We start from the raw sequence: 19,147 nt of genomic DNA, 5'->3' as shown, positions 1-19,147 counted from the left end.
CCCAAACCCCCCCCCCCCACCCAGCGCTGCATCAGAGCCTCAGCTTATACTGTGTGATTCCATGTCCTTGAACCCCACAACCTTCTGACTCAGTGGCGGTCACAGGAGAAGGTTCCTGTACCAGTTGCTGCAGACCTGACTGGATTGACCTCCTTTCTCTGAAACACGGGTCACGCAATAACACAAGTCGGAGGAGTTGAGGGATGTGCGTTAACCTGGCATTGTGAAGGTAATAATAATCCTGGCACGTGACCCAGAGCTCCATCACGTCTGCGAGACGTCTCAAAGTGCTTCACGTAAAGTGACTGGACTGTGTGTTTTTGTGGCCCGAACACGGGAAATAGACAAAAGGTGTTCGAGCAACTGATTAGGACAACAGCTGATTCCTGCGGACAGACACGGGTTTGAAAGCAATATCCTGGAGGCTAAAAGGTCGTATCAGCTTTAATTTTCACCGTAAACAGGATTGATTAACGTCAACACGGAGGGCACTACGATTTATTGGAGATGTACTCCTCGATTTTACCCAACACCATTTGCGCTAAGTTAAGGACCTCTTCTTCGTTACCCGCCTTGAACTGATCGTTTGGGACGTGTGGCTGGGTGTGGTAGCTCGGATACTGGGTCTTCTTACTGTCCACACCACGTTCCTTCAGCTTGTTGACCAGGTTCTCCAGGTCTGCCAGCTTAGTGCTGAACCCAGACACTTGGGTGGCCAGGGACTTAATGCTGTGGTCACAGCCTGACTTGCCCGATTTCATGTACTCCGCGGCAATCAGGGCTTTCTCTACCGCCTGGTGGACCTTGAAATAGAACCATTCGGTGGCCGTACAGCCCAGGTCGGTGCAGCCCAGGTCGTTGGAGGCTGCGATGAGGTCGCACTTGGCTTGTCTGAACCAACGCTCAGCCTCCTCGGGGTTGGAACGCGGCCTTTTGGAGAAGGACCAGAAACGAAAGTCGTTGGCCGAGTAACTCTTCTTGTACTGCGTCCTGCCACGCTTGTGTCTCGAGGCCTCGCTGTTCCACTGGTTGAAGAACGAGGAGAAATCTTCCCCGTTGCTGGAAAAGGAACCCTTGTGGTTAGAGGAACTCCCTTCGTTCTCCGCCCTGACGATCTCCAGCTCCTTCACCTTCTCTTGGATGTAGTGGCACAGTTTGGTAGTTACCTCTGTGTTGCTTGGGTTCTTGTCCGGGTGCCACTTGAGGTAGAGTCTGCGGATTGCCTTCTGCCTCTCGTCCTTGGGAAGGTGTCTGATCTCCCTCAGGTATTCGTGAATCTCCCTCTTTATGTTGTCGAAGGATTCGTACTTCTGGCTGGTGGCTTGTTGCGTGTTCTGTGGTTTATCCACCAATACAAGGTCCTCGCACACGCCCACGGATATCTTTTGTTGGCTGAACTTATAGAGGTCCAGGTTGTTGACAATAATGTAGGAGTCTGATCCTATCTTTATTTTATAGCTCTGCATCTTTGTATCCTTGATATACAGTTCTGCGCTTAATCTCTCCACGAAAATGGCGTAGACATAGTCATTAGAGGTGGTGTCCTTGTAGCCTACGTATTCTCCCACTTTGAAGTTGTGCATGATGTCCATCTCCAAGGTGTGGATGAGCTCTTCAGGAATGGGGTCACCTGGATTGGGTAAGTCCAGGGGGCTTTGTGGCTTTAGGTTGGTCGTGTGAATCCCCTTGTCTTCCAGAATCTTCTTGATGTCCTGTGGATCTTCACAGCTCAGCATCAGGACGAGGAACAGCAAGGAATCTTTGCTCAAGGCGTTGTTCAGGAGGAGGTTGATTTCCGTGGCCATTGAGTGGATGATGACTGTTCTCATGCTGAACTGCATGTTGTCTTTGTGCTCCAGGAAGACCATACAGTTACCTGTGTCACTCACCTTGGTGTAAACTTGCTTCTCAATGCTTGTGTTCCTCAACTGCTTTGACCCTGAGCAGAGGATTGTCTCCAACTTCTGACAGCAGATCACTTGAATTTTGGTGAAGATCTTTTCACACTTGTGCACCACCTCCCCCTCAGTCAAGTTCCCGCTATACTGACTTCTGATTAAGCTGACTAAACCGTTGATGAAATAAGGGGACACCAGGAGGTTGTAAAACTCAGCCTGGAACTCGCAGCTGTTTCCATAGGGGCATATCTGCAGGACCGATTCGTTCAGGAGTTCCTCCGTGACCTGCGAGAGCATCTTGGGTCGAATTTCCTCTGGGAGGAAGTGTAGGAGGTTGATTTGCTTGTAGGGATCGGAGCTGAGGTGACATTCGCCCAGATCCACCAGGAAAGTGAACTTTCCTTTCAGAACGCCGACGTCTCTTCGGGAGTCGGTCGTGATCCTGTCATTGAAACACAGGCTGTCAGAGGCGTACAGGCCAGCGTCGCTGGCTGGGAGATACAAGGGGCTGAGTTTCTCGAGCAACCTCTCTTCAGCTTTGGACTCCAGGAGAGAGAACAGATGGTGCAGAGTGCGTTTCACAGTCGTCATCTGGTTCGGGTTCAAACTGTTCATTTTCTTACAATCCTCATAAAGGGCTCGGAGGACCTGGGCCAGGTGTGAGGACGATGGCTCCAAGGCAACTCCCAACTTCTGGAAGAACTCCCTGTAAGGAGCCAGCAGGGGGGGCAGCCTGTACAGGTACGGCCGGAACTCGTTGTAATTCTGCAAGGAGAAGACCACCTGGTTGTATCTCACCAACTTGGTGTCATCCTCCACCAAGACGATGGGAAGATCTGCCAGCGCCTGCACGTCAAAGGCTCGACTCTGCAGAAAGCCATAGGTGATCTGAAGCACTTTCGTCCTGGTTTTCGAGGCACTGGGGGTTTTGCAAGGGACAAGGCAGATTTTCCTCAGGTTGGAGACAACTAAATCCTCCGGAGGAACGCAGATGGCTCCAGCGGCCTTCATTAGACTCAGCTTGTTCTTGGTTTGGCTGAATTTGGATGGGAGGATGGGCATGGAGGTCCACACCAACTCCTCGTCCTCCTCGCATTGTTTGACCAGCGAATTTTTCAAGGTCAAAAAGTTCCTGCCTTCGGCGTAAGGAGCATGCAAAGCGCGCAAGTTATCCCGGACCTTATGGGGGTAGATGAAGTTTATGTTGGCCAGTTTGTCATAGAAACGTTTCTCCAAGGTGTCCTCGTCCAGGTTGCACAGGTACGAGATCAAAACGTCGCTTTTCTCGATGAGTTCCTTCAAGGGAGTAGAACGTTTGGCCTCATAGGAGACTTGAGCGGCAAAAGCAATGAAATCGTCAGGCGAGACAGAGCACTTGATGCCCAAGTCTTTGAGCAACTTGTTCAGGTAGGAATCGTCCACGGCACATCCCATTTCCTTGAAGAAGGTCGGGGGCACAAATTTTTCTCTGGGAATCATTATCTTGAAGAGGGGCTCACTATCTTCGTAGAAGTAGTCTACCTGTTGGAAGACCCCACTCTTGTCTTCAATCAACTTTATGTGTTTGAGACTGAGCACAATTTGCTCTTTCTTGAGTTCATACAAGGGGTAATAATAGCAGATTATGTTGTACAACAGGCGTAAGACATCTGACGTCTGATCATCCGCTATTTTATCAACATTTGGGAGTATATAGTCCATGAAAAACTCCAGATCATCGATCACCCGAATCCCTATATCTTCAGACATTTCCGTGTTGATCCTGGTCTTCTTCAGAAAGATACTCGAATGGTCGAGTTCGTACAGATTGGGGAAGATTTCGCTGAATTGGGTGGTGAGGATGTAGACGACGACATATTTCTCGATGCTTTCGAAATCCCCTTTCATGGTTTCGAAGAGAGGGAGCGATTTCAGCTGCTCCTGATATTTCTGCTTTTCCTCGCTGCTCTTCATTCCCGAATGGAGAAACCTGAGAATGGTTTCGATCTCCCACTCGCTTAAGTTGTGCCAGCTTAAATGTCGTATGCACAGTTGCTCCAGAATGGCGGTTTTGTCGTCTGTCCTTAGAGAATTGGGTCGGATGCAGTTAAACATCACCTTGAAGGAAAAGTAATCAGAGGAGATCTTAGCGAACCCGAGTTTGAGCAGAATCTGGGCGAGACTGTTTTGGGCCATTTCACAGATGACACTGTTCAACGAGCCCAGAGGGGCGAGCAGCCGTTGATTATTGTGGCTTGGGCACAGCACGGGTAAGATAGCAAGGTCCGAAAATAAGGACTTCAGCTTCTCAAAGGTGTTCTCGCTCTCGTCTTCGTTGCACCTCAACTGGCTCTCGAAGTATTTCCACAGTTTCTTCAGCCAGTCAAAGAACACCTCGTTTTCGGTCCAGTTCAGCCAGAGATGGGGGTCGGTGGAGTTGATCTGGAAGCGGTACCCAAGTCTGTCTCGGATGAACTGCTCGGCCCGGAAAACGGTGAAGTCTTCCAGAAAGCCAGCAGCCATCAGAAGGTCCTTGTACTTCTTGTTGACGTCGTAGTTGGCGAAGCAGACTTGGGATTCGGGAAATAACTCCTGGAATTTAGAGATAAATTTGGGAGAGGCACGCTGGAATTTTCTCAGCATGTTGTCTTGGGTGACTAAGAGAGGTAAGTGGTTTATACAGCTGTAATTCCCTTCCTTGACGTCTGAGACGCAGTAGTCTAAGAGAGCCACGCACCTGGTCCCGTCTTTGATCAAGGATTGACCGAGGAGTAGAGGGATGCCGCTCTTAGTTAGATCCGGGTTGTTCAGCGGGTGGATCTGGAGGAACTTTCTAACTGAACCCGGGTTCAAAATCAACGAATCCATCCCCGCTCTTTCCAAACCTTTGAAGACTTTGGTCATGTATTCAGACTGGAGGACCAGATTCATCCCAATGTCTTCTAGGATTTCAACCAGTTTGCTGTGCACGTGGGCAGTGACAAAGTGAGGCACCTCATCCCGTTTCTCTTTGGTCAGACTGGACCAGGTAATGTTAATGATCTTCTTCTCCCCCAGGTGGTGAAACTGGATGCTCTCGTGCCTGACGATAGGTATGAGGCAGATATTTCGCTGGTACATGCACTTGTACACCTGGTTGATCATGATTTGCCATTCCTGTGGGACAGACTCAGACACGTGAGGGAAGAACCAGAGGTAATGAGGTTCAATGTTATTCCTGCACAACTCCATACTGTTAAACTTCAGGACGCTCGCTCTCCCGCCTGATAGAGTGATGCGGATGTAGTCCAATAAATCTGCGTACAACGGCGCGATCAGGTAGAGCTTCAGGAAGTTATTCCATTTCATTTTACCGCTCTGCCCGTCCTGTTTCCACAGGTCCCTCCTGGCAAAGTCCACGGCGAAGTTCCCGTTGACGTGGACGGGAAGGCCGGTCTCTATGGGCAAGGGCAGGGAACAGAAGGCCTTCCCCTGAAAGCTGTCACAGTTAACACAAGCAGCGACGGAACTCCGGGGCAGTAACACTTGACCCAAGTTGCAGCAAAGGTCCTGGACGGACTCATTGACCTCTGCGTCGGGGACGCCCACCTTGTTGGCCAAGATCCACTTGGTTCTGTGTTTGCAAGAGGAACGTATCTCCATCTCGTAGATGACCTGGTATGGCTCGATCCTGGTCACCAGTGTGGCTGAGCTGGTAAACTTCCTGATGTACTGTTTCAGATGTTCCTGCTCCCTGGTGCTCTCTGTGGACATCTTGACTTCGGCCGTGAAGATCTCCTGCATCTCGCTGGCCTTCTTGTCCATCTTGTGGAAGCTGATCTTCTTGATGTTGTTGAGAAACAGCAGGAGGCTGTCGGAGTTCTCCTTCAGCACCTCCAGCAGTTCCAAGATGACCTCCTTGGTGACCGCCTGCTTGGAGATGTCCGATTTCTCCGCCATCTCAGCGGTCCGGAGAGGCAAGCGGAACATAGTGCCCTGCTCCAGGTTGAAGAAAGACGGGAGGAAGGTAGTGTAAACGTCTTCAAAAGTCTTCTTGAACTTCTGGTTGACCACAAACATGCCCCCGGGGGAGTGGGGCTTGGCTGTGGAAAGCACAGCCAACTGAGGGTCAAAGATGCACAGCATTCCGTCCCCGGATATGAAAGAGGGGCAGTCCGTCAGGTGGTAGACAGAGTTGAACCCAAGGCCGTATTTACCCGTCTTCTCGGGATTGTTACGCTTGCCCCCCTCCCCGAGTTGCTGAATGCCTTCGATGTCCTTGTCCGTGAACTTCTTGTTGTTGTAGACACACAGCGCGGGTCCCTGGAGTGCATTCCACTCCTCTCCAAAGGTCTTGGTGTGGCCGTGCTTCCTGGGGTCCCAAATGAAGTGGATTTCCGAGGCCTCCGCATCATCGGCGTTCTGGATCAACTCCTTCAGGATGTCTTTCTTGGAGGGATAGGCCTTGATGATGTTCTTCAGCCTCACGGTCAATTTCTCCTGCTGACCAAACTCCTGGGCCCAAAGAGACAAGTCACTGACTTGGAGGTTCTTCAAGGCTCTGTGTTTGGTGGTCTGCACGTTGAAACGCACAGCGGTATCTCTGGCTATCAGCTGGTGGCAAAGGTTGACATCATCTCCCAGGATCAGCCAAGGGGTGTCATTGTATTGCAGTGTTTCGGCAGAGCGCAGGATCAGGTTCTGGTCAGGAAGCAGGACATTTTGCACCTCCAAGGACTCCATCCCTTCTTCCTCTGACGCCTCAATAAAACCGGTGGTCACGATCCTCAGACACACAGCCAGGTCACTCTCCGACAACCTCGAGCTACCGTACTTTTCCGACATCCTCTTGAGGACGGAGACATAGTCTTGCAACCTGAAACGTTCCTTAATCTCCAGGCACTTCCACAGCTCCTCGCACTCCATGTACTCTTTGGGAACCTCATAGAGGTAAGGCCCGATATCAAAGGACACCTTCCGGGCCACCAGCTTGACGGACACAAATTCCCCGTTGACGAACATGAAAGGGAATTCCTGAGCAGAGGGACAGATCTTGTCCTTGGAATCAGGATCTGCCTTCAGTTGTTTGCAGAGATAGCTGTAACATTCCTTCGTTATCCTCTTCACGTCGCTTACGGCCAGATTATTACACTTGTAGGTTTGTTTGAGTTGCTCTAACACAGTCTCCACGGGAGGTTGCTTGTTCAGCCCCAGGAAGGAGATGGCTTCTGGGGACAATTTCATGCCTTTGCACAAATCGCGGTCCAATATCATCTCTGTCATATTGACCAGAGCTTGGTATTTACAGCTGTACAAGTCCACAGCTCTCACCAACACGATATTATCTCCAGGGCCTTTTTTGACTTGACTGTGTGGGAGCATAGCGGGCAGCAATGGGATGTTCTGTAACTTTTGTTGGTTGTCACTGTTGTACTGTTCTTGGTCTTTAAGTAGATCCAAAATATTGCGTGTCCGTTGATAAGCTTTGTTCCTGTCGTGACTCCATATCTCCTTGACCGTCCACGCTCTGTGGATTAACTCCAAAAAGGAGATCTTGTCTTTGGTCATTCCTAGCATTTCCAACCTCAACAGCCTTTCGGGATGCAGGAAATCCTGCAGTGTTCCTACAGGGAACCTCCCATCCTCCTGGTCGTAAAGACAGGCCACTTTACCCTCTGGGTGCACCAGGTTCTCGATACGCTGGAGTTCCGATCGGCCGCTGATGGGAACACAAGCCGTTGTCCTCAGCATCTCGTCGATGGCCAGATCCCTCATGTCAATGGCGTGGACCACAAAATCATTCCTGGTCTTGTGGTTCAAGACGCCCAAGTTGTGAAACACGATCTCCCTGTAAAACGACTCCCAGGTGTAAGTGTTTTGGTCAATGACGCTGTCACAGCCGCTGGCCACAAAGCCCTTCCTGACCCAGTCTGGGAGATGGACGGCCAGGAGGGGTTTGGGCAGATACCTGGCAAACTCTCTCACCGCAGCCGCGCCCACTCTCCTGTTAGTGAGGACCACTGAGTCCAGGAAACGGCTTTCGCTGATGGTGCCCCACTCCTTGCCGTTGCTGAAGGCTTTGATCGAGACCCCGCTTATGCCGTGAGCTACTGTTTTGTAGAACTTCTCCAGGACCACGCGGAACTGATTGTCCACCTTCTTGAGGTTGGGCCAGTAGGTGTAATAGTCGTAGTTTTCGATCTCCCCCTTCTGTGCCATCTGTTGCATCAGGACCACGCACGTGATGTAGGCCGCAGAAACAGCGTCCTCTAAAAGCGCCTGGTTCCAATCTCCCTTCGAGCCGGTGCTCCACAGGTTCTTCCTGTTCGAGGTGACGGCAAAGGTCCCATTGACGTGGACAGGGAGACCGCACTGGACAGACAGCGGGAGGAAGCAGAAGACTTGTCCCACGGGGGATTCTGTGTCTGGCATCCAATGTCCGGTCTCCTTCCGCTTTCTGAGAGGGACAGCGACACTACCCAGAGGCAGGGCGTAGTAGGTGTTGACGGTTTTACTGCAGGCGATTTGCAAGGCCTTGGACATGCCGAAACACGAATGGACCAGCCAGTATTTCATTTGGCTTGGGTTGTCGATGGTCTCCTCGGTGAACTGGATGATGGTCGAGGTGCTGAAGTTCTTAATCTTCCTGTTGAACTTGTTGGTGCTCTCCAGTATGCTCACGGCGTTCTCCTGCATCTTCTTGATGGGGAAGGTGTCCGCGACCTCGATGATACACAGAACCTGCCTCTCCATTTTGAAGACGGGGATGACCTGGTTTTCGTGGACTGAATGCTCGCTAATGAACTTGAGCGAGACCTTCTTCACGTTCTTCAAGAAGACGATAAGGTCTTTCGAGGTTTGTCTGAAGCTGTCCACCAAGGACATGATGTGCTTCTGGTTGTAATACTTGTTGCAGATCTCAGACACTGTGGCCTCCTCTGGTGTCCTGAACGGTAGCTTAATGAGTGTCCCCTCATAGTAGAAATTTTCCCCGGCAGCGATCTTAAAATTACAGCCAAATATCCCGTTGTAGGGGTTGAACTGCCCATGGAACCTCTGAATTAACCGCCTGTGTTCGTAGAGATTGAGTTTAATTCCGGGGTTGGTGGCAGACAGGATGTGCTTCTTGAGGTGAGTAACATTGGGATCAAAAATAAGCAGGTATTTGCCGCTCAGGATAGAGGGGACGTCGGTGATATGATACACAGAGTTGAATCCCAGCCCAAATTTACCAATTTTTTCCACTTGTTTGGCCTTGGCTCCCGTCCCGACTCGCGTTATGTTCTGAAAATCCGCTTCGGTGAAACATTCGTTGTTGTAGGACCACAGGGCTGGGCCATGACAGGAGGCCATCCCAGGGTCTATCAGGGTTTCAGGTGAGTCCTTGCTTTGTCTCATGTCCACCAGGAAACTACAGACCGTGGCCCCAGCGTCTTCTGCATTCTGTATCAGCTCCTTGAAGAGGTCGTGCTCCTGATCGTACTCTTTGAGGATGTTCCTGATCCTCAGGATCAAGGGCTCCACTTGTCCGTACTGCTCGATCCCAAACAACTCCGGGTTCAGCACCCGGGTACTCAAAGCAGGAACGTTCAGCCACTCGATGGTGGCCAGGCTGATTTCCTCATGGACAACGTAGAAAGTTTCTCCATCCCTGTTCACGTCGTCCAGAGCCTCCTTGTTCATGTCGCACAGGACAGCGTTGGACAACGGCTGTAAGCAGAACCCGCCTTGATTGCCTTTCCACACGGGGACCGGAAGATCATCACTGGGAGCGATGTTTTTCCTGCGCATCCAATCGAGGATAGAAATGATCGCCTTCAGTTCGTTCGAGCTGCCGTAGCCGGAGTTCAGCTTGTCGAGGCTGCTCTTTACGTGGTGGAGGATTAGGATGATCTCCTCGCTGGGGTAACCTGTTTTGACCCCACACTCAGTCAGCAACTCTCTGTACTGTGAGATCTCCTGAGGAACTTTCTTCATGTAGCAGCTGAGATCCAACCCTTCGGGATAGGAGAACACAATACTCTGAGGCCTTGAGAAACCAGCCCCGTCCCAAACCCAAGGCATCTCCACACCCATCAGCAGCCCCTTGAATTGGCTCAGGTTCCTCTGCATGTGCCCATAGATTGTGTGCAAATCCCCCATGAAATTATAGTTGGAATAATTGACGGTGTCCACCTGTTGGACGATGAGCAGAAGATTCTCCACCACCTTCTCAGCTGGTGGGAGGCTGGTCAGACCCAAGATCTTACTAGCCTTTTCTATAAACCTGTCGGTCAGTAACATGCCAGAGCCGACAATGTTGTTGTACTTTGAGTCCCGTAAGTTTTCAGGTTTGTGAAAGTCTATATTCGCCTCAACGGGTTCTGGCGAGAGTTTGGAAAAGCTCGGAACCCACTGCAAGGAACATAACTGCTCAATAATCTGGGAGGTACAGTTGGCCAGGACACTGGTCTGGTTGCAGATAGCGATCAGGGCCTCGGCTCTTCTACACGTATCGCTGAGGTCGCCGGGCTGGCTCTGCTGCCTGTCTATCAACTTGGCCACCTTCAGGACATCATCCGGTCCAATATTCTCCTCCTTGCACTTGAGTCCGAGTCTCTGGAGGGTCTGCAGTACTTTCTCATCCTGGCAGAAAACAGGAGACGGGAAGAGGTGCTGGAATTCCGGCTGGAAGAGGTCCTGGAAGGCTGAGTTGTTCGGATCGAACAAGGCGGAAGCTTGCACCATTTTGTCCTTGGAGGTCAAGAACTTCAAGGCTTTGCATCTGTGAAGCAACTCTGGTTTCTGCTTGAACAGGACCTCACTGTATCTCAGTACCCACAGCATGGCTCTCTCAGTCTGCTCGGGCTCATAGCGCTGGCTTTCCACCCCCTTACACAGGAGCAACCCCACATCCGCCGCAGTCAGTAACTTGCCTCTCATCAGGAGAAGCTTCCGGTCTTTCTCGTCGACGCACCTCAGCACGGTCTCTGGCAAGAGGACGTCATCGGGGATCTCGGGGAAAATGTCGTTGCTCACGGCTTCGTGACTAGCCGCAGCGACCAGCCCTTTGTTGGCCGACTTCAGCGAGGGCATGGGTTGGAAGATGGGCAACTTAAACAAGACGTTTTTCTCGTCCACGTCAAAGCCAGAAGCTTCAGCCAGGAAACCCCTCAACGACCTTCTGTCTTCGAGTGCCATCGTGCCCACCTCCTTTGCCACTTGATCGCATCCGAGGTTCAAAAACACCTTTAAGACCCCGCTGGGGTTGGGTAGCAAAACGTACTCGGTCAATTGTTGATGCTTTAGATAATCGTCACTGCTGCTGCTCTGAATGACGGAACCTCCAACTCCGGTAATGATCTTAATGATCACGTCGGGCAATTGGCATCCGTTCTGCCCTTCAAAAATCATGGTGGCCTTTTTGGACAAGCTTGCCAATTGGATGCTGCTTTGGGATTGCGTGAGAGGACTTAATGGGATGAGGGGCAACCCTTCGAAGTCTTCCAGACTGCTGCAGTTCTTATAGAGAAAGCCCCAGAATTCGACCATCCAGTTCAGCGGAGGTTGGTGAGAGTCCTTAAGATCCCACGTCACCCGCCCGGAGTTCTGCGTCCAGTTCTCTGGGAGAACTTTCCTAACGTACTGCTTCACGAGCTCCACATCCAGGCAGGTGACGTTTGCAAATATATCTGCAAGAAACACCAAAACAAAGCAGCTTTTCCGCTAGTAATTCTTCACCACACGCAGTCGACACTCAACAATACTCTCTCGCATTTGACCCGACGCCTTATCGCGTCTTCGAGACGTCTCAAAGCGAATCACAGGGTACGCTGTAAAGTGGGAACGACCGTGCGTTCCCGGACGAAACACGGCAGCACAATTGCGCACAGCAGAGCAGCGTCCCCTCAAACAGTCGAGAAGTGAGTGACCGATTGCATTCGGAGGGATTGTCGGCCAGAGAGAGAGAGAGAGAAACTCCCTTCTCCTTTCGAATAGCGCCACAGGAGAGATCTTTAACGTCCACCTGAACAGGCAGACGGGGAGTGAGGTTTAAAGTCCCCCAACCCCTCTCCCCACCCCCACCCCCCCCCAACCCCCCCAGTCTAATCAAAGCTAATTTAATCCTAGCCAAGGGATGGAGACAAGTTACTCACGGTTGTTGGCAACCTTGTGTAGATGGTCCAGGGTTGTTGCATTCAGATCTTCGGGCAAAAATCTTTCAAGGTTGGGAAGTAAAATTCTGTGTATAATAAAACCCCCAAAAGAGGTTACTGATCTGTTTTGATAGTTTCTTTACAAATGATCACATTAAAAAAAGAAAGGGGTGCGATGGGGGGAACAGGGAGCAGACTGGAGCCTGCTGAGCAGAGAGGGAGAGGTCAGGTCAATATGGAGTCAACACATGTCACTGTACTCGGATTACAATCTTACCGGGGAAAGGCTTCTGACTCGGTGAACACCGGCTCATCAGATGTGCTGATCTGAAACTTGACAAAGGACCCATTGCTGAGCGGCAGGAGCTGGAGGTTGTTGAGCTCCCGGTATTGTCCATCGCGGAGAGCGAACTCCAGAAACAACAGCTTCTGATCGTAGGGGATGGTGTCCAAGTCGCAGTGTTGGAGGATGTTCCTCAGGGACGCGGGAGACACCATGTTTAAGCCATCGTTCGCGCAGGCCAGCTCTATCGCCTTGAACACGTGGCTTGGCACCCTCACCAGAGGATGTGCTTCCTCGATCAACACGGCCTCAATTGCCTGCTGCATCTCAGGTTGGTCGTTGCAGTGTAAGAAGATGGCCTTGTCGGCCCTGATCCACTTCTCCTCGCTGGCTGCCAGGAACAGGACGTTGAACTCCAGCAATCGCTTGATGGTCTTGGAGATGATGTGGATCCAACGTTCCTTGTGGTTCATCCTCTCGTAATCTGGCCACAGATAGTAAACCGAGGCGGGTCTCAGGGCCGATGTCTGTGCCAGAGTGATCCCGTCCAGGATAATCCGACAGTAGGCAAAAGGCAGGATTTTCTGCATCAGGAGTTCGTTCCACTTGGCCACCTCGTCATACCTCTGGTCGGTCTCCACCCACTTGATGTGCCTCCGGTTGTCCGAGAGGCCGAAGAAGGCGTTGACGTGGACAGGCAATCTCGTCTTGTTGCTCTCGTTGTCCGGGAGAGGCAGGAAGCAGCAAAGGCGCCCCTCGAACTCCAGCTTCCCGCCGGCTTCCAGCGTTTCGGCTTGGCTCAGCGGGAATGCCAGGCCGACGTACGGGATGTAACTCAACTTCTCGGCCAGCTCGTCCAGACTTGCCCATTCCCCCGCGTTGGCCGTGCAGCTAGTGATCAGCCAATGGTTCTGGCTCTCGTCCTCGGAGGCTTGCTGGGAAATGGCTCTCACGCAGGTCGAGGTTTTCACGCTGGAAAAGAATTCCTGGTTTTCCACGTTCAGGTTGTGGTTGAAGCACGGGATGTACTCCGGCTGGGAGGCTATGACCCTGAGAAGCGCCTTGACGTTGCCATCCATGTCAACATGCTTCACGGAGATGGATGTGACGTTCCTGAGGAAGAGGAGGGTGGTCTCCGCGTCGGCCTGGAACGAGTCGAACAGATCGAAGATCTTGTCCTTATCGTAGAGGTTTTCCGAGATGTCCGAGGGTTCGCTCCGCAACGGGAATCTGAACAGCGTCCCCTTAAAGTAGTGCTCCTTCAGTGCGTTGGACCAGGAGATGGTGCCGGTTGTCTCCATGGCATATTTGAATGGCCTCATCTGATCTTTGGAGTGTTCCAGGGTTTTTCTGTCCTCAGCGTCATCGAGTGACCATATATACCCTCCCTCCTCCTCGCCAAACAGCATCTCTTGCGGGTCCAGGAAGCCAACATATTTCCCACTGAAGATGGTCGGCAAATCTACATAAAAAGCAAGCGTTCGAAAGCGTTCGACAAACATCTCAAGATTCTTTTGCCTTAACTCGATTTAATTCACATTTTCAAGACGGAGGAGGATAGATGTTTGTTAGTTCAGGGGATCGAGGGGTACGGGGCAACGACAAGTCATTGGGGTTGAGGTACAGATCAGCCATGAGTTTATTTAATCCTAATCCTTGCATTTGTTGCAGTCGGAAGGAGTCACTTCGCTTTACAGTGTATCCTGCAAAGCGCTTTGAGATGTCTCGACGACGTGATGAGGCCAAATGCGAGGATTATTATTATTATTAATTATTATTATGATTAAATTCCTAAAATCTCGCCACCCTTTACACACAGTTAGCTTCTCCCTTTAAACTAAAAATAAAATAAGATATTTTCTGGGAAGGGTTCCCAAGGTGAAGGTGGAATGGAGCCTTTACCTGTGACATGATAGATGGTATTGAACCCCAGGCCAAACTGACCCACTTTGTTGGGGTCGTTTCGTTTGGTGCTGGTGCCGGTGTTTTGGATTCCTTGCCAATCTTCCTCCGAGAACACCGAATCGTTGTACACCAGCAGAGCGGGCCCTGACACACAAACACAGACAGGAGAGACATTGTGGAGCCCCTGTAGTGTAGCGACTGTGCATTTTTTAGGCAGAACGCGACAGCCAATTGCGCACAGCAGCGTCCGCACAAACAGCCGTGGATTGAGTGACCAAATTATTATCATTATTTATTTTGGGGGAGAGATTATTACCCCCGCAATCAACTAACAACCGGGTTCATACTTACTTCTGGTAAACAGAGGTGTGTGCGTGTGTGTGGAGTAAGGAAACTTGCCCAATGTTTTGCCCTGACCGCCCGGGAATCAAACCCAGGCCCTCTCGCTCGCGAGGCGAGTACTCTAACCACTGAGCTACAGGACTCCAGCATTTAACCTAATGACTTACCTTGGAATGATTTCAGGTCCTTCAGGAATAGGCTCGATGTCCCGTAAGACCTTTCGTCGAACAGGAACACCACTTCTTTGGCCTCAGCATCATCTGCATTTTGAATCAACTCCTGGGGGGAGAGGAGAGATGTTAAGCAGAACGCTAACACTGACTGGATGCCCAAACTACTCAATCCCTTCACTGCTGCTCCAGTCCACAGCAGATCTGCAGTGTTTAGGGCAACAGCAGGTAACAAACATTTCTTTATAAAAGGGAATCCCTCCAAACCCACCCACAGATAAGTGGAGTCCTGTAGCTCAGTGGTTAGAGCACTTGCCTCGCAAGCGAGAGGACCTGGGTTCAATTCCCGGACAGGGCGAAACATTGGGCAAGTTTCCTGACTCCACACACACAGACACACACTCACACAGACACACACGCACACAGACACAGACACACACGCCTCTGTTTACCAGCAGTGAGTAGGAACCCAGTTGTTAGTCGATTGGCGGAATAATCCCTCCCCCAAAAAATGTGGTCACTCGATCCACGGCTGTTTGTGGGGACGCTGCTGTGCGCAATCGGCTGCCGGGTTTCGCCCACAAAAAATACGCAGTCAATTCACTTTACAGCGTATCCCGTGAAAGGCTTTGAGACGCCTCGGATGACGTGATCAGGCGCCGGGTCCAATATAAGGCACTTTATTATTATTGTTGATGTATTTACCTTCAGGATTTGACTACCATCTGGGTAGCGACGTAAGATCTGTTTCAGATAGTCTATATAGGGGGGGGCTGTGGCACCAAATTTCTTCCTGTAAGAAGATAAGTGAACATAGGTACAAATTGGGAGAGAGAGAGAGAGAGAGAAACTCCATTCTCTTTTCGAACAGCTCAGCGGGAGATGTTTAACGTCCCCCTAAAGAGGCGGACGGGGAGGGGAGTGAGTGAGGTTTAAACGTCTCATCCGTAGGACACCCCCCCCCATCCCCCCCACAACCTTCTGACTCCGAGACGAGAGAGAGAGAGAGAGAGAGAGAGCTACCACAGCGGAAACAAAATGGAGGCAACGTCTCTAAAAAAATATTTCTCCGGGACTCCAGCCCAGGTGAAGGCGAAGCCACATAAATGCAAGTTGTCGTTGCTGTCCTGCCCGTGACTCACCTGGCTTTCTTGTTTGCGCTGTTATAGCTCCCGCCGGCTCTGTTTTCATGGTGCAACAAAGATGTCATCACAAAAGATGCTGCCGTATACCTAACCAAACAGAAATAATTAATAATAATCAATAATAATTAATAACAACAACAATACGGGTTTTGATACAGCGCCTAATCACGTCTCAAAGCGCTTCGCGGAGCATACCGTAAAGCGTAGCGACTGTGCGTGTTTTGTGGGACAATCGCGCCCAGCGACGGTCCCCACAAACAGTCGTGGGTTGAGCGACCAAATTATTCATATTTTTTTGAAGGGGTTGTTATCACCCGCCGACCGACTACATTTTTCTACGATATTTCCTTCGGCTAACAGCAACGCCTACCTTTTTCTCGGCAACATCTTTTCGAGCATCCATCGCCTGTGGAGGCAAAATAATCATCAGAATCTCAACGTTTCACAATAATATCCATCATCGTCCGGGACCCCCGGAGGCAGCGACGATGGATGGAAATAATCATTTTGTGGGCGAAACACGGAAGCCCCATTGCGCACAGCGACATCCCACACACAGCTGTGAAGTGAGTGATCAAACTATTATTATTTTTTTTGGAGGGATTATTACCCCCAGAAAGTGATCCACCGATCGACTAACAACCGGGTTCCTACTCACTGCTGGTAAACGGAGGCGTGCGTGGGTGCGTGCGTGCGAGCGTGCGTGTGTGTGTGTGCGCGCGCGCGTGTGTGTGTGTGCGTGTCTGTCTGTCTGTCTGTCTGTTTGGCAGTTTCTATCACCGCAAGAGGCTGACAGCCCACATTATATAATCCTTGCATTTGATACGGCGCCTTATCATGTCACTGAGACGCCTCAAAGCGCTTCACAGGAATACACTGTAAAGTGTAGTGACCGTGTATTTTGTGGTAGAAACCCGGCAGCCAATTGCGCACAGCAGCGTCCCTCACAAACCGTCGTGGATTGAGTGACCACATGTTTTTTGAGGGATTATTACCCCCGGAAAAGCCATCCGCCAATCGACTAACAACCGGGTTCCTACTGACTGATGGTAACCAGAGGCGTGAGTGGATTACGTCTCAAAGCGCTTCACAGAATATAACGTGGTGTAGTGACTGTATATTTTGTGGGTGAAACGTGGCAGCCAATTGCGCACAAACAGTCGTGGATTGAGCAACCAAATTATTATTATTATTATTATTATTATTATTATTATGCCTGACACAGAGAGGGTGTTTTTTAGGATAGAGGGAAAGGGGGGAACCGGATAGAAAGGTAACTCACCAAAAGAAAACAACCTGAATGGAGAGCAGTGACTGAAAGTAGGTCGTTCACACCGGGAACCTCTGTACAAATCTTGGACAAAATTAGCAACGTCTCTTTCCCTCTCTGACAAACTCTCTGTAAAACCTTCGCGAAATGTGTCTCCGACACAGTCCAAAACAAGAGTGAGTCTATAGCACTAACATGTCCATTGCTGACCTGTCCCCCCACCACCCCCCGCCCCCCCCCCACCCCCATTTGTTCCTCTTATAATACGCTGCTTGTATCATAAAGGCTTTACCCTGGTCATTCCTGTCACACAGTGTCATTGTGGATGTCACTCACCCCGGGCACTACACATGAGCTCAGTTTGACTTGAAGCGAAAATTTTCAGCCCACAGAACAGATTGTTGATGAGGAACGTAGGAGCAGGAGGAGGCCATTCAGCCCCTCAAGCCTGTTACGCCTTCTCTACTAGGGCTGCTCTGTACCTCAACTCCAATTACCCGCCTTTGCTCCATATCCCTTGATACCCTGAACCTAATAATAATAATAATAATAGGCAAATGTATAGAGTCATTCCTTTTTGTAGCTCACAGGTGGGTAACCAGATGAGTCACAAATAGAAGTGTTTCATCTCAGAACTAACCAGAACGTGAAGGATCGATCAAAGAGGTTTCTTTTGGTTAGAAATAAATAACTTTATTTATTGTTTTTTTTTGGGGGGGCATTTTAAACACTGGAGGCATTTGATGTCAAAATGTCACAAGGAAATGAATGTCCTGAAACATTGAACAAGAACAGTAACAGCTCCCCAGCAAAACCTTATTCAGTAATGATTAACCCGGTGCCTAATCTTACATGTGCAAGGCACAGGTGCTGTTGTATGTTCCCAGGGCCGGGCGCTGGGAACGACGAGGAGGTGACGTGTGAGAGTGAAACCTCGCCGCGGTGCCTCTATACGAAGTGTTTCGCACAGAGCGGCGAAGAGGCTCGCAAGTTCCTGCTACCAAATAATGGCGTTGGGGTTGAGGCCCTCAGCCTGAGGACAGGGGAGAGGGGGAGAGAGGGGGGACAGGGGGGGACAGGGGAGAGGGGGGGACAGGGGGAGAGGGGGGGACAGGGGAGAGGAGGTGACAGGGGACAGGGGGAGAGGGAGAGAGGGGTGACAGGGGAGAGGGGGACAGGGGGGACAGGGGAGAGAGGGGACAGGGGGGACAGGGGGAGAGAGGGGGGACAGGGGGGGACAGGGGGGAGAGGGGGACAGGGGGAGAGAGGGGACAGGGGAGAGAGGGGAGAGGGGGGACAGGGGGAGAGGGAGAGGGGGGACAGGGGAGAGAGGGGGACAGGGGGAGAGGGTACAGGAGGAGGGGGGGAAGGGGGTGAAGGAGTAAGTGAGAGGGGGGGAGAGAGGGGGAGGAGGTGAGAGAAACAAAAAGTGAGAGAGTAAGTGATGGAGAGAGTAAAAACAGAGAGCGATGGAGGGAGTGAGTAACAAAGAGAAAGAAGGAGGGAAGGGAGTGAGAGACAGTGGGGGGGTAAAGGGAGAGAGAGAGTGTGTAAAGGGAGAGAGAGAGAGTGTGTAAAGGGAGAGAGAGTGTGTAAAGGGAGAGAGTGTGTAAAGGGAGAGAGAGAGAGTGTGTAAAGGGAGAGAGAGAGTGTGTAAAGGGAGAGAGAGAGTGTGTAAAGGGAGAGAGAGTGTGTAAAGGGAGAGAGAGAGTGTGTAAAGGGAGAGAGTGTAAAGGGAGAGAGAGTGTGTAAAGGGAGAGAGAGAGAGTGTGTAAAGGGAGAGAGTGTGTAAAGGGAGAGAGAGTGTGTAAAGGGAGAGAATGTGTAAAGGGAGAGAGAGTGTGTAAAGGGAGAGAGTGTAAAGGGAGAGAGTGTGTAAAGGGAGAGAGTGTGTAAAGGGAGAGAGAGAGTGTGTAAAGGGAGAGAGAGAGTGTGTAAAGGGAGAGAGAGAGTGTAAAGGGAGAGAGAGAGAGTGTGTAAAGGGAGAGAGAGAGTGTAAAAGGAGAGAGCTCTCTGACTTCACTCACCCCCCCCCCCCCC

General features: G+C 50.9%; 1 protein-coding gene across 1 annotated transcript; it reads right to left on the bottom strand.

Moving 5' to 3' along the window:
• Window positions 1-419: 419 nt before the first annotated feature.
• Window positions 420-16,338, bottom strand: si:dkeyp-118h9.7 (sacsin). The gene is made up of 8 exons (XM_042344919.1): window positions 16,208-16,338; window positions 15,835-15,924; window positions 15,398-15,485; window positions 14,690-14,801; window positions 14,178-14,324; window positions 12,270-13,737; window positions 11,993-12,078; window positions 420-11,527 (listed from the first exon to the last, which is right to left on the bottom strand). Exons 1-8 carry the CDS (start codon window positions 16,234-16,236, stop codon window positions 492-494), a joined length of 13,056 nt encoding a protein of 4,351 aa, XP_042200853.1. The 5' UTR covers window positions 16,237-16,338; the 3' UTR covers window positions 420-491.
• Between the last annotated feature and the right edge of the window lie 2,809 nt (window positions 16,339-19,147).

The sequence above is a fragment of the Callorhinchus milii genome, unplaced genomic scaffold (assembly GCF_018977255.1).
Source record: "Callorhinchus milii isolate IMCB2004 unplaced genomic scaffold, IMCB_Cmil_1.0 Scaffold31, whole genome shotgun sequence".
Taxonomy (NCBI): Eukaryota; Metazoa; Chordata; class Chondrichthyes; order Chimaeriformes; family Callorhinchidae; genus Callorhinchus; species Callorhinchus milii.
This window is presented reverse-complemented; position numbering and strand designations above follow the sequence as displayed.